General features: G+C 35.3%; 1 protein-coding gene across 3 annotated transcripts in view; it reads left to right on the forward strand.

Annotated features, from left to right (window-relative positions):
• Positions 1–14219, forward strand: part of ZNF280D (zinc finger protein 280D) — a 36001-nt gene that overhangs the window by 13091 nt on the left and 8691 nt on the right. For 2 of the 3 annotated variants that reach the window (XM_026045746.1, XM_026045745.1), the window contains 11 exons: positions 791–900; positions 2107–2336; positions 3848–4005; positions 4439–4539; positions 4645–4791; positions 5307–5441; positions 6652–6896; positions 8017–8157; positions 9384–9446; positions 9933–10051; positions 10231–10267. In XM_026045746.1, the coding sequence (XP_025901531.1) occupies positions 791–900; positions 2107–2336; positions 3848–4005; positions 4439–4539; positions 4645–4791; positions 5307–5441; positions 6652–6896; positions 8017–8157; positions 9384–9446; positions 9933–10051; positions 10231–10267 (1486 nt within the window). Of the gene's footprint in view, positions 1–790; positions 901–2106; positions 2337–3847; positions 4006–4438; positions 4540–4644; positions 4792–5306; positions 5442–6651; positions 6897–8016; positions 8158–9383; positions 9447–9932; positions 10052–10230; positions 10268–12546; positions 12645–14219 lie in introns of all 3 variants that reach the window. The other variant, XR_003250470.1, reaches the window with a different exon arrangement.

Here is a 14219-nt window from a genome sequence, read left to right on the forward strand (position 1 = left end):
ATTGCATTTGTTCATAACATACCAGTGTACAGTTGACCCTGTATTTGGTCGAGATGTTATTTTGCTGTTCCTGTGTTTTATCCTACCTAGCCTGAAGTCCTCCGGATTTGTGGATGACTTAAATGCAAGAGAACTTCATAAGCAAAAATATCTTTCTCTCTTTTTTCTCACTTTTTCATAGATATTAATCATCTCATGTTGCTAAGAAAAATATTACTTCCTTTCATTAGTTAGAATAATTATTTAGAGAATTTATTCTCTAGGTTTTCCAAAGATACCTTTGCTCAGCAGGAACGATTAAGTGGATGGGCCTAAGTTTCAGCTCCTGCCCGGAGATATTCTCATCATTGAGAAACATACAGCGACCTTCCTTTCCAAAACCAGTTATTGTAAACCCTATTGTCATGTTCATCAGCTCATGTCATAAAGTAACTTTTGCATGTCCCTGTGAGAACTGAAGCTCTTGAAAATCACCAGATGTGGCCTATGCTGGGGGAACAAGGAGAGGGCAGAACTAATGCTTTAGATGTCTGACATGTTTCTCTTATCCTCTCACATATTTTTCTCTTTTGATTCTAAAACTTTGTGAAAGCTTTGTTTATAGGCATGTGTCTTTTTATAGGTTAAAAAAAAGAGCTAGAAAATAGTTGTAAAATTTTGTTTATACCTACTTCTACATGAGTCATCGTAGTTTTCATTTTAAATAATATGCTTTATTAGAACATTAAAAATAAATTAGTTATTATTCTGCTTATGACTTCTGAAGCTTAATTTATTTTATCTTTTACAGATACAAATAGTGCAACAAGCAACATTAAAAATGGAGGACCTTTTCCACGAGCTTGTCCACAGTGCAATATTCACTTTAATCTTATGGATCCTTTAAAAAATCATATGAAGGTAAAATGTTTGGGTGCTCATAAACATAATGATGAGTTCTACAACCTTCTCTTTGTGAAGCTCTTTATATCTCTCAAAGGGCTTGTTTTTTGGCTATAATCAATCAGGATCCAAATGCTAAATGTCTGTACAGTCATAGAAAGCAAGTATATTTTTTATGTACCTTTTGCATTATTTTTCAAATGAATTTGGACATACTTGCTGAATATATAAGATTCTATCTCCAGCACAGCATTTACTTCCAGAACCTCTGGCCAGTCTCAGGTGAATTTGGTGAAGATAAAATGCCTACAGGTTAAAGTGGAATAGACTGGTGATCCACATTTTTGTTTGCTATTGAGACAAAGACTTCACTGTAAACTTATTTCTGTTCTTTGGTAGGCCATTTGGTAGCTAGAGAAGCTTGTTCAGCAGAAAAAGAATGTAGTTCATTCTTCAAGCATTGGGAGAAGCAAAGCTTTCAGAAGCTAAGTATTGCTTGTTCTGCTGTGAAATTACTTGATCTTTCTAGTCTCAAAAAATATTTTAACTGCTTGGCAGAGATCCATGCAGTTCAGGTATGTACGTTCCATTTCAAGGGATTTCATCTTCTACATGAATTTCTTGAGGCTTTTTAAGCATTAAATTTCATATTATGGCTGTCAGATTTATAAGCATTATGTAAACTTTCAGGTAGAAGAGTTGAACAATGTGTGTTGTGTGACCTTAAATTGTTGAATTCTTTTGTAATGCTGAAAAACTTCTGCAATCTGCTATGAATATCCTTATCAAAGAAATAAAAGAAAAAACTTCCTGTGAAGTTCTCAGTAAATATAACTTGTGAGCAATATAGAAACAGAGCATTTCTATATATTTCTCATTATTGAATTTAAACCAAGTATATACTTTCGTAATCAATAAGGCATCACTTGGTAACAATGGTGTTCTGATTTGTAACTTAAACTTGGATTATGAGGATAAAGCCTCTTCAGTGGTTAAAAACTAGGTAGCATTTATTACCTAAACAGCACTAAAGATCAATTATTGTTCAAAAGATGCATGAGAACAGGAATGAAGTCAGATTGTGTCCGAGTAATTGGAACAGAGCTTTACATGTACCTCTGCTTAGCCAGTGACTTTAGTTTTCAGAATATTGTCATTATTGGTGCATTTTGATGAGACTCATGTCTTTCTCTCCCTGTCTCTCCTCCTCCCCCTTCCACCCAGTATTGTTGTCCAGATATGATAAATAGCTTTTTCCCGAGCGTGGACAAAACTGAATGCTCAAGCACAACAAGCAAGATTGCTGAATCTGAGAAAGGAAAACTGATTATGCTAGTTAACGACTTCTATTACGGGAAACATGAAGGTGATATCCAGCAGGTACAACAGGAGCAGAAGACTCATACAACATTCAAGTGCTTCAGTTGCCTGAAAGTTCTTAAAAATAACATAAGGTATTTGAACTCTCTTTTGATTGCTGAGGGCTGTAAACTAATGTCTGTAGCTTAAACTTTTTACAGATTAAAGTACTTGTTTTAATAGTTTCTAATAGAAATAGTATAGCTTTAATAAGACTAGCTGATGGCCTTTGAGGTTGGAAAGGGCAACAACTTTGTTGGAATTATTTGGGTAACCAGACTTATCTTAAATCTTGATTCTATTAGTAAATGCATAAAATGCATGAAAATAGAGTTGCCAGCTCCATGAAATTAGCTGCTGCTGCATAAGGTTGTGGGTTGGGTGTTTTGTTTTTTAGAATATTTGAGTTTGCTTCTGAGAATTTTTCTTGCAATATTTTCTGCTCGGCATTATGTATAGGAGCTTTTGGTTTTACCGTCCCAGTACGTTCCAGAGCAAGCTGTTATGATGACTATGACAATTTTGTTTGGTTTTCTATAGAATCTACTTTCAGATATATTACTCGTGCAATAAATCTGTACCTAAATTTAGACTTTTTTCTTCAAAGATTTATTACTTAAACAATTTTTGTATCAAAAAATAATTATGTGTCTTTACACCTAATAGGAGTTTTCTAGACCTTAATTCACAGAATATTGTTACATATTCATTTCCCATCCTCTTTAAGAGTCAGTATTGAACACAACACTGAAGTAGTGGTTTATTACAGCAGTATGCAGTAGTAGCATCAGTTTCTTCTACTGAAGTGTGTTGACTTACATCTTTAGTTTTATTTTCTGATACTAAAAGCTTGATGTAAAGAGTATTCTCCTTATCAGAGTAAGAGGCCGTACTTTTTTCATTTTAAATTACAAGGTCACCACGTTGAGAAATACATCTCTTCGGGGAGCATGATATGGATTTAACTGCTCCTCTGGCAGTACTGAAATGAAGCCTATTCAAAATAGGATGGTTAAGTGAACTGTAGTAGTCTGTGCAACTAATCTCTCCTTGTCACAACTTACTACTCCACAAGTAGCCGTCACCTGTCACCTTCTAGTCATGAGCAAGACATCTCAGCTAAACTAGATTTTCCTTTCACAGAGAAGTGGTGTATGTTAGTGAAGGAAAGGCAGTAACTTGTAGAACTGAGATGTTCTTATCTTGCTTGTGTAGTCATTGTCTGTGGGTATTTGATTTTTCTGATGTAGCTGACACTGCTGCCAGGTTTGTGGTACTGTTTGGATTGCCAGCTGCACACTGGCATTGTTCTGTAACTGTGCTTCATAATTCTCCTATCTAAGTGTTTTATGCAAAGAAAGCTGTTGGGAACTTAGTAGTCCATATTTCTCTTAGAATTTCCATATTTATGGACTTAGTAGTCCATATTTCTCTTAGAATTTCAAAAGATTAACTCTGGCCTAGTCAGCTTGCTTAACTTTATTAATGAATGCCTACTCTAATAATACTCAGAAATTAAAGTTTCATCCACATCCCACATGTGACAATTCTGTGTATGACATTTGTTCAAATGTAGTTTTTTGCACCTGTTCACTGTCTTTTAAAGGTTTATGAACCACATGAAACATCACTTAGAGCTTGAGAAGCAGAGCAGTGAAAGTTGGGAAAGCCACACCACCTGCCAGCACTGTTACCGCCAGTTTCCCACTCCCTTCCAGCTGCAGTGCCACATTGAAAGCACACACACGCCTTACGAGTCATCTAGTAAGTTGGACTGTAGCACATTCAATCTTCTTGTGATCCTAAAACCATTTTAGATATTTTCTGACACTTTCTTGACAAATCGTAATTTAAGAATGAAGCGGTAGTGAAAAGATATACTTCAAAAGAAATTGTTTTGAGATTTAGTATAGGAGATGTGCAGTTATTCAACTCCGGAATAATGTTCCTGGGGCGGGGGGAAAAAAACTTGCAGAATTTTTTTGCCTCTTCCCTTTTTCTAAATAAAGCTTGATTGCAGTAAYTCCTGTTGTTTGAGGCTTGCATCTGGGGCTTCCTGAAGTTATTCAGGGAATTTCAAGAACAGAATAATCCTTGAATTATGTTACATTTATAATTGATACAATTTATGCATATGTAAATATTAAAAATTTTCCACTTCTGCCCTGACACTAACTATTTATTTTAACTTTTCTAGCTATTTGTAAAATCTGTGAACTATCCTTTGAAACAGAGCAAGTTCTTTTGCAACATATGAAGGACAATCACAAGCCAGGTGAAATGCCATATGTTTGCCAGGTACCTGTGTGATTGGTTTTGTATTTAAATTACGTTCCCTGCATCCTGGTCTTTTTTGTCCCCATCGATGCACTTTTAACAAGAAAGTAAAACTTCTGTTTTTAGGTATGCAACTACCGATCCTCAGCTTTTTCCGACGTAGAAACACATTTCCGAACAGTTCATGAAAATACAAAACATTTGCTATGCCCATTTTGCCTCAAAGTAATAAAAATTGGAGCACCATATATGCATCATTACATGAGGCATCAGGTGAGCAGCCGTTTTCATTTCTTAATATTAGAAAATTATATGTAGTTTTCACATAGCTTAAAATATGAATTAACTTTTATGATTGTTAATAAGAATTGTTAGTAAGATATAGTAAGGAAAACCTGACTGTTTCTTCAGAAAAGTCCTCAGTATGTTGTATGACAGCAGATGTCTGCTTAAACTCTGTCTACACTTGAGAGAATGTCTTTGCTCTTCTGCATTACACTATAGTGTTCTGCTTTTCTTAATAGTAATAATCCTTGGGTTTGTCAAGTAGTGTGTTCCTTGAAAGTGTTACCCTGATGATTATTCTTCTTCATAATAGTATGCCTTGCCTTTTTAAAATGTTTAAATATTCTTTTTTAATTACCATACCCTTTTTGCTTTTACAATAATAGGAGTTTGTTAGGTTGATTTAAAAAAAAAATGCGTGGTTACTTCTTGAGACAGAGTAGGGTTGGACTTTATTCGAGAATTAAGTTTGTTTGCTACAAATTTTCTTTCTCCTTTAAAAGAAAAAAGGAATATACCGTTGCACTAAATGTAGGCTGCAGTTTTTGACATGCAAGGAAAAAATGGATCACAAGACTCAGCATCATCGAACGTTTAGAAAACCTAAGCAGTTAGAAGGTTTGCCTCCTGGAACAAAGGTAAGTCACACACACACAGGAAAACTATAAGGGACTTGGGGGAAGAAGGACATACTTTGCTAGAGAAGAAAGTGCTTTTCCCCCTCCATTTTCCAAGTAGTTAAATTTTTGCTACCTCCAAAACAGCTTCATTTCTTCCCCATTGCAGAAATTCTTAGACATGCTGGTTGTGGTTTTCTGCTGGTCATCTCTGTTGTTATCTTTTCCTGTGTATTGAATTTATGTGTATATACACATCCACATCCATATAAATATATATATAATTGTCACTTTATATTAACTGAAAGTAGTCTAACCATCACTGCTGTTTATATAGATTAATCTGTTATATAGATTAATCTAGTTAGAGATTAATCTGTTCTCTTTTTATCCTGTGCCAGGAAAAAATCAGGTAGTCTAGCTGGTGATTTGAGGGATGTGTGTCACTTCTCATGAAACACTGTCAAGCTGTGGCATTTAGTGCCAGAAATCATGTAGGGTAGGCTATTCCATATAGGTGATCCTACTAAGAACTGAGTGCCCCGGGACTTTCTAGCTTCTATGCTGTGAAGTAGTTGAGCAAACATTTCACTGTGCATATTGTGAAGAAAAGTTTGGGACCTTAAAAACTGAGCTTGGGTGAGAAGTAGAGTTTAAGTTTAGTTAATGAAAACTGGGTAACTAAAGGGCAAGGCAAGGGAGTGTGATTAGGTGAGACAGGAGGTTAGAATTAGAATTTGCCCTTCACAGCATGGGGCAGGGGATGGAATGAAGGCCAACAATATGTGTTGTAGGTAGTTTTACTGGTCAGGAGGCAATAAGACAAGAGTGGTTTTATTTAATCCAAAAACTTACGGATTTTCCACGTGTAGCTAATTCTCCTGACCCTCTATTTCCTTTCCTCAGTGTGGTGGAGGGGGTTGGGAGGCGGTTTTTTTGCTTTTCTTTCAAGGAAATAGTTTGTAGTTAGGAGCAGTGTGTTTTGCCAAGCATCCCATCTTTGGGATGCTTAAAGCTCACTTTGCTGGAAATAATCTGCTTAGCTCATGTTTGTGCTCATAAACATTATTTCGTGTTTTTCAAAACCTCCTTTATCACCTGGAGGGTTTTTTACGCTATATAAAATACACTTATTTTTATCCTAAGACGGCCCAAACTTCAGTGCAAATGGAAAAGAAAACTGAAAAAAAAGTAAATCTAAAGAGAACAATTTTTACTTTCGTGCTTCTAGGTTACCATTCGTGCGTCTATTGGAACTCTTCAATCAGGATCATCTGCTACATCTTCTGTTAGTACGAGCACATCAACATTTCAGTTATCACCTAAAGCTAAAAATACAAGCAGTAGAAGATCTAATGCAAATAAATCAAAAGGAAAATCAAAGCCATCAACTGTATCCAAGAGACAAAATGCATGGACCAACAATAGCAGCAAAAAAAAAAATAAAGTTGCAAATACAGCATTACATAATCTGAGGTAAAATACTAGATATTTTTAATATACTTCATAAATAGTTGGGGTCATTATTTTAAAATTATTTTCAGTAACACAATACAGGAAATTTGACACTTGAGTTCTGTGGGAAGAAGACTCATAAAGAAACTCACCTACTGGTACTGTGATTATAATTCTGAATCTGCTTTCCTTTTAACTTTAGTGGCAGATAAACATGATGGAAGAGCAGATGCTCTGGAAAATTCTCTAAATTTAGATTTTCCTATACACAAAAAAACCACACACTATTAAAATACTGACTCGTCAGGCAAATTTATGTTTGAAGGTGACCTGTATAGGGGAGAATACATTTGCCTACGTGTTCTTTTTAGGCTTCCTTTTGAAGGGCAAGGTTTTCTTCCTTCAAAGTAAGGGTTTTACTAGAATTCTTAATTTAAAAGTTTGTCTACCTCTAGGAGGCACTTTGTTTTGGAGAGCTACTAAAAAAATCAAGAATGTAAGAAGCTGTGTACGTTATTCTTATTTTGATAATTTAGCAGGTATTTTATGGACTAGAATATAATCACTATTGATAATGTAAATTTGTAGTTGTCTTAAAGATGACAGATGCTGCCTTTCAATAAGGTGTTAGAACTTGGGTTTATATGCATATATTTAAGTATACATGTGTGTTTATCTGCACGCAACGTGAACACACATCTTTCAGATATCTGAAAACAGTCTACAAAATAAGCTTTGCATTTCTGATTTGTAATTGTTTCAAAACTTGCGAATATCAGAGGTGGCAGGGAGAAGAAAACCACAGCTTCTCTCTGCATCATAATATATGAAACAGCTCTTTTGAAATCATTTTAAAGAACGTTAAGACAGAAGCAGTGACTATAATCAGAGTTTATCATCTAGTGTGGTATCTTGTTTCCAAGCAGTGCATCAAGCAATGGCAAATAACAGATGTTACATTATCATTCATTTTATGATGAAGATTATAGTGATATAAAGAAAAAATAGTTCTTTCTATTACAATCAGTAGCAAAACTTGTTACTGATTTAAAGCAAAAATTTCAAGTAGTTATGTCATCTTTAATGTTAATTATTACATTGTCATCTGTTAATTATTAACCTATTTTTGTGTTGCTGTTAGGTATCGTTTGGGATCTCACAAATGTATTGAGTGTTTCTCAGAAATAAAAGATTTTGCAAGCCACTTCCCTGCTTATGTCCATTGTAGCTTATGCAGATATAACACTAGCTGTAGCAAAGCCTATGTGAATCACATGATGAGGTAAGAACTCCTCTGTAAACTTATCACATCAAATATATATAAAATATTATTTAAACTCATATAAATTATTTTAAATGTTTGTAGTGAATTTTTGATCTGGGTCATTGGACTTGTGTGGAAATTTGTAAACTGGAATTTTCATGTTGTATTGAGGACCTAAAAGCCATGTCCTCGTTCTGCTTAAAAATCCTGCTCTTCCAGTAGTGTACTGTCTTTGATCCAGAATCTCCATGGAACTTGTCCCAGTCATTTCAACCAGGCTTTGCAAGTAATTGTTTATTGCTTATTTTCTGGGTTTCAGATTTAAAACCTTATCTGAAGTGTTGAATACGTAAAGCTACATCTATTGCTAGTGAAATCTGTGCTTGAAATAGCATGGAATGGATACTTTTTCTTAATGGATACTTTTTCTTAATCTTTGTCATCATGTGTAAAATATCTCACCTCACAAGGAATTTCTTACTGATTATTAAGCAGTGCAGGGTACTACTCATGACAACCATTGAAAAACTCTCAAGAAAATAAATGCTTATGTTTTCAAACAAATGGGAATATATTATGCAGATCCTGTGTGCAGAGCCAATCAAAGGTCTTGCAGAAAAAACAGCATGCAGTTGCGTATTTAAACACATACAAGTACAAAGAGTCTTGACATTTTAGAATTCTTCAATTTGTGTCTTACTCATAATATCATAAAAGTTCTTGGTTGAAATGATTCCCATGCTTTTATACATAAAACCTCTGGGTTATATATATTTAGGGGGAAAAAAGTATGCTTAGCTTTGTACAAAAAAAAAAGCTTACTCCAGAATGTGAAAGGTGAACCTAAGGTTCCTTCTTGCCTCTGCACTGGATGATCTCAAGCTAAACCATACAGCAAAACAGTCAGTCCTTTCTTTCACGTGTCCTTGATGCTAATTCAGCAGCAGAAGCTGTATCAGGTTTTCTGGGGTTTCTTTCATTTTTTTGTCTGCTGCCCCGACTTTGTTAATTTTCCTTTTTAAAACTGAAATAACTGGGAGGCACATTGCCGGATTTAACTTTAGTGTTTTGAATTAGATGAGAATCACAAGCCTGTAGGTCTTTGGAAATCTAATGTTTTAGAGTAATGCAGGTTCTTTTTCATGCTTTATCATAAGTTGTTATACCATTTACAGTGTAGATGATACATGTAAAAATGTACTGAAAATCAATTTTTTTAAGTGTTAATGTTTTCTTCTATTTAGTTTTCATAGTGCTCGTCCAAGTAAAAGATTTTGGATCTATAAGAAGCATTCAGAAGAGCTAAGGTAATTTCCTTTATCCGTTACAAATAATGGTGTTTTTACTGCAAGCTGATCAGTTAAATGAGATAAGAACCTCTTGAATTTTTAGTCGCTCATAGTTTAGAAGGAACAGGAAAATAAAAGCATTAGCTCTTCCACTGGCAATGTGCTCTTCAGAGACCAAATATTTACTGTTTATCCGCAACTCTTAACTGCTTTATCAAATCATTCAGAAGAGTTCCTTTTATTCTCCAAATATTCATAACGTGCCAAACGAAGAAACGTTTTTGCACTTTTATGATAAGTGAGTCTGAAATGCCATTCTTAATTTGTGTGGCATTTCCCAGAAATGTCTTAGGATTTCTAGGCATATAGGCGTAACACTTTTGTAACACAATTTACCCAGAGTTGCATGAGTGTTTTTACTATATAGTCAGTTCATTAATTAAGCAAAATCCTTTCATTAGCAAGTTGTATTTATGCTTTCTTTTTACTTTTTTTCTTCTCTAGAGGTTTGACTGTAGTATGTCTTAATTGTGATTTCCTGACTGATGTTTCTGGCTTAGATAACATGGCCACACATCTGAGTGAAAACAACACTCATACTTGCCAAGTTGTTATAGAAAAAGGTGAGTGCGTATTATGTCTTTTTCATGTAGTGTACATAGATGAAAATATTTATACATGCTAGGTGTCTTACTACAGTCCTTTTTCAGTTGTTTGCATTGTCTTTGTGCCTATGTGCTTGAAAGTAAGTACTTGTGTGTTTCCATTTTTTAAAGTATCTTTAAATCTTTTTATTTTTCAGTTTCTGTAGAGCTCCCAGCTGCTGAACAAGTATCTGAGTAAGTTTTGCTTCAACACTCAGTGTTTTTTTATTTCTATTAAGTTAGTGACAGACAGCCAAAAGTTCCACTTTGAATTTAGGTGGTTCTTGGGCTCCTTAGAATTTAAAATGTACAGTTGCACATAGTTTACTAAGAGTGTTTTGCTCTTGACCTGACCTGGAGTTACAGAAGTGGGGGTTGTAAGTGTTGGTTAGTGCAACCAAAACCACTAGCAGACATTTTAATTAGTTTAGCCAAATATGTGGGACATGAATAGTTCTTGCAGTGTTGGAACATCTCAATCTTGAACTTGAGTCTAGGCCTAGAGAAGTGTTACCTCATCTTGTTTTGAATACTAACCAAGTTAAATTAATATTTCTTCTTTAAATTATTTTAATACAAATGCCAAAAATGGGGTCTTAACTGAAATACAACAAACTCAGAATTATTCTTTTATAAATTCCAATGGATTTTTTTAAGAATGGAAGAAAATAATTTAACCCATATTTAACAACAAGGTGTCAATAATTAGTCAATAACTAAATGGATAAGATACTCCAGAGTAATTATAACAGCCACAATATATTGGATGAGAAGTTTTCCAAAGGGGAGAGAGAAGTTCTTAGGATCTGAGTATAGGTCAGTCTTCACTGGGTGTTAGAAAGAAGCATCTTCAGTGGGCAAATTATTTCATAACTGTGATATATTTTCTTTCAAGTTTCCATACTTCAAGTAGCCAGGAAAAGTAGATACTGGAAGGTCTCCTCAGATCTAACCATGGAAATACCTGTCTCTGGCTATAAGGAATATATGCTATAAATTTTGAGTCTCTACTAAAAAGTTTCTATAGTTTAAGATGCAGTTCAATGAAGCTGGTGGTCTGGTGGGAAGACTATTAGGCATTAAAAAAAAAATGTTCTGGCAAGAAAGATCAGGAAAAAACTTAATTCAGGAAACCATTCCAAAAAGCTGTTAAAAATGAAATTCATTATTTTGGGGCACAGAATATTGAAATTGTATAAAATGCTGGAAAGGGTGGATTATGGAGGGGTTACATTCGTACCAGTAACACAGGGTGGTTTGTTTTAACAGTTTGTAGTATAGTGAGAAAAAACCACAGAAGATTGTATTGAGCAGTGTGACAAACTTTGAGTTTTCTACTTGTAGCTGGCATTAGCCACTGGGTATTACATGCTGAATTATATATATAAGGACAGAATGCATAAAATGATTGGGGAAGAGGTACACTTGTGGCACTCTGGTATGATCAGCGCACAAGTATTTTGCTGTCTTGAATACATTGGGAGACGTCATGAGGATGTTGGATATCCAAGGTGTATATTATTCAGAAGCAGGCTGAGCACCGAAGAGATTGATGAGTTAGGAATGTGTGGCCTTGTTAGTGTGAGCCAGTAGTACAGGACAAGTAATCGTTATGCTTCAGGGCTCTGCGGGTGGTTATAAAATTCTTRTGACTGCTTGACTTGATATAATAGATAATGATATTTTTGAATTGTTGTGTTTATAGACTTCATTAACTTCAATAAGTCTTATCCTGTTCTGTATTCGAGCTTTCTCATTCCTTTGGGCAAGAGCGTTGCTGAGCCTAAGACAGCCTCAACATACCTGTGTGGCAGTGTCCAATATTCATATCCATTATTTTCATTACAGAGTATACAAGAGATGAGATGTGTGCATCTTTTCATGAGATGATTATTTATGGTATTCTCTGATTAGCTTTGAAAGAAGAACTCACAGGCAATATAGAGAGCTTCTGCCATATAGTTTCTCTGTTATGTGTGAGCTCTTTTTCCCCCATTCTTTGACCTATAATTTGATGAGATAGAACTTCTTTGCAAGGCTCTTCAAATTAACTTCATTGCTGGTCACAGAGATCACAACGCTCTTGAAATGAACATTTCTGTTGGATCTTGTATTTCTCAGATCTTTTACTGTTGTCTTCTAATATACATCAGGCTGCACGTGTTGTAAAATTCATCTTTATTGCTAATGACCGCATCAGTGTTACAGTGTTTGCGTATTGTCAGTGAAACTGTCTTTAGGCTAAAATTCTGACATTTGTTGTACAGATAACACACCTGGAGAAGTTCCAACAGGAACTAATTTCTAAATTGTTCCCATTTGCCCTGTTTGTTGTTCAGTGATCCATCTTGTGCTGAGGGAATAAGGCTTAATAACTGTGCCAGTACTCTTCTAATGCTCAACTCTGTTTTACACAACAGTTAAACAGTTAACATGTTTTTTAAATGAACTGACAGTAGACATTTTTATTGCAGGGGAGTTGAAAGTGAGCAAGTATCCTATACAGTCTTGGCTCACTGATACATCATTGTGGAGCAGAAAAGTGAACCCAGTCCAGCTTGGGATTATTTTGGTATGTAAGCGAACAAGCATCCATACCAGATCCTTCTTTTTTCTTTACGCATTGGAGCTATGGTGTTCTCTTCTTGCATCTTTAAGGCAGCAGATCTGGTCTTTTCTCCCAGCCCTGTAGTTTGGCAAAGGCAACTCTGTGGTGATGTTCTCTGCTTCGCAGCATTAACTTACAGCTTTTGGGGCTATGCTCCTTTGAAGGGAGTTTCATTTATATGATGCAGTGTTTCTTCTCTGCTTATTTGCTCCTCAGATCTATCGGTATCATCCCAAGTTAGAGTAGCATATGCACAAGGGTGTGGGTTTAAGACCACAGCCCATTTTGTTCTGAAGTTTATCCTGTCTTCCAAAAGTCAAGGGCTTGATCATTCTCTGGATATTCACTTAAAATATGCATGTCCTCATCTGTTTGATATTCAAGTTGTGTTTTTTGCCTGCTAAGATTTTACAGTATACAGTGGCAAAATATGCTTTGGGATATGTTTTCCAACATGTGACTATATAAACTGAATCTTGGCCAAAGGAAACTTTCAACTGTTGACTCTGGTAGAAAAGTTTCTAGATTCCTAGATCCAGTATGAGGAAAGCATATGATGGAATCAGATGTATATGAGCTTTGACTCTGAAGGTTGAGAAACTATGGTCATTCATGCTTTGTTCTTTGGTATCATCCTTCATCTTCAAGAATGTTCAGCTTAAACTGCTTGAGATCTGCTGCTTTTGATTCCACTGCTTCCACCTTAATCTATAGATCTAGGTTATCTAGGGTGGGTTTATCCATCAAGTTGTCCATATTTATGATGAGCTTTTCTTTTGCCGTCATGAACAACACCAGATGTTTCTTGAAAACTGTCCTTCTGCTTGCGGTGTATATATTTATAGGCTGAATCTCTTAATTTACTAGCTTTCATGAAACTAATAGGTATAGCTAATGAGGTCAGTCACTGGGACCACCTCTCAGATGAGAGACTATTTCTGATCAGTGCAAGCTGTTATTCATATACAGTATTCTCTGCACAATCAAACTGAGATTATTCTGTTCTTTGACTATATTTTCATCCTCTTCACCTGATATACAACAGTAAAAATGTATGTGATAGCTTTCTGCAGCCAACAGTGCTATTGCTTATAATAGTAAGGGTCCTGTCATCCCTTGCCTTTTGCATGTATTTTTTAATTGACCATAGCATACTTAAAATATTCTCCTTCAGAAAGTTGTCTTCTTTTTGCCACTTGTTTTTTTCTCTCTGTCCTGACAGAAGGTATGTTCCCTTACACATTGCTAGTCAGCTTGAGGTATCAGTGATTTGCAACAAGTTGTTTCTTCTGGGGCTTAATTCTGGTTTTGCACAAGGACATGAAATAGGGTAAATGAATCTAGGTATCTCACTTTCACTAAAGTTTCTGGCAACAACCAAGACTGGGGTTTGACTGCATGTGTCTGTGGCTTTCAGACGTGTTCTCTAAGGATTTAACTTCAGAGTGTCAACCTAGTGTAATATGATATATCTGTTTTGAATACTCATGTAAAAGATTTAGTTCTTTTACTACTCTACTACAGAAATAAATTGCCTAA

This window comes from Nothoprocta perdicaria, unplaced genomic scaffold (genome assembly GCF_003342845.1).
Source record: "Nothoprocta perdicaria isolate Ctin4 unplaced genomic scaffold, notPer1 scaffold_41, whole genome shotgun sequence".
Lineage (NCBI taxonomy): Eukaryota > Metazoa > Chordata > Aves > Tinamiformes > Tinamidae > Nothoprocta > Nothoprocta perdicaria.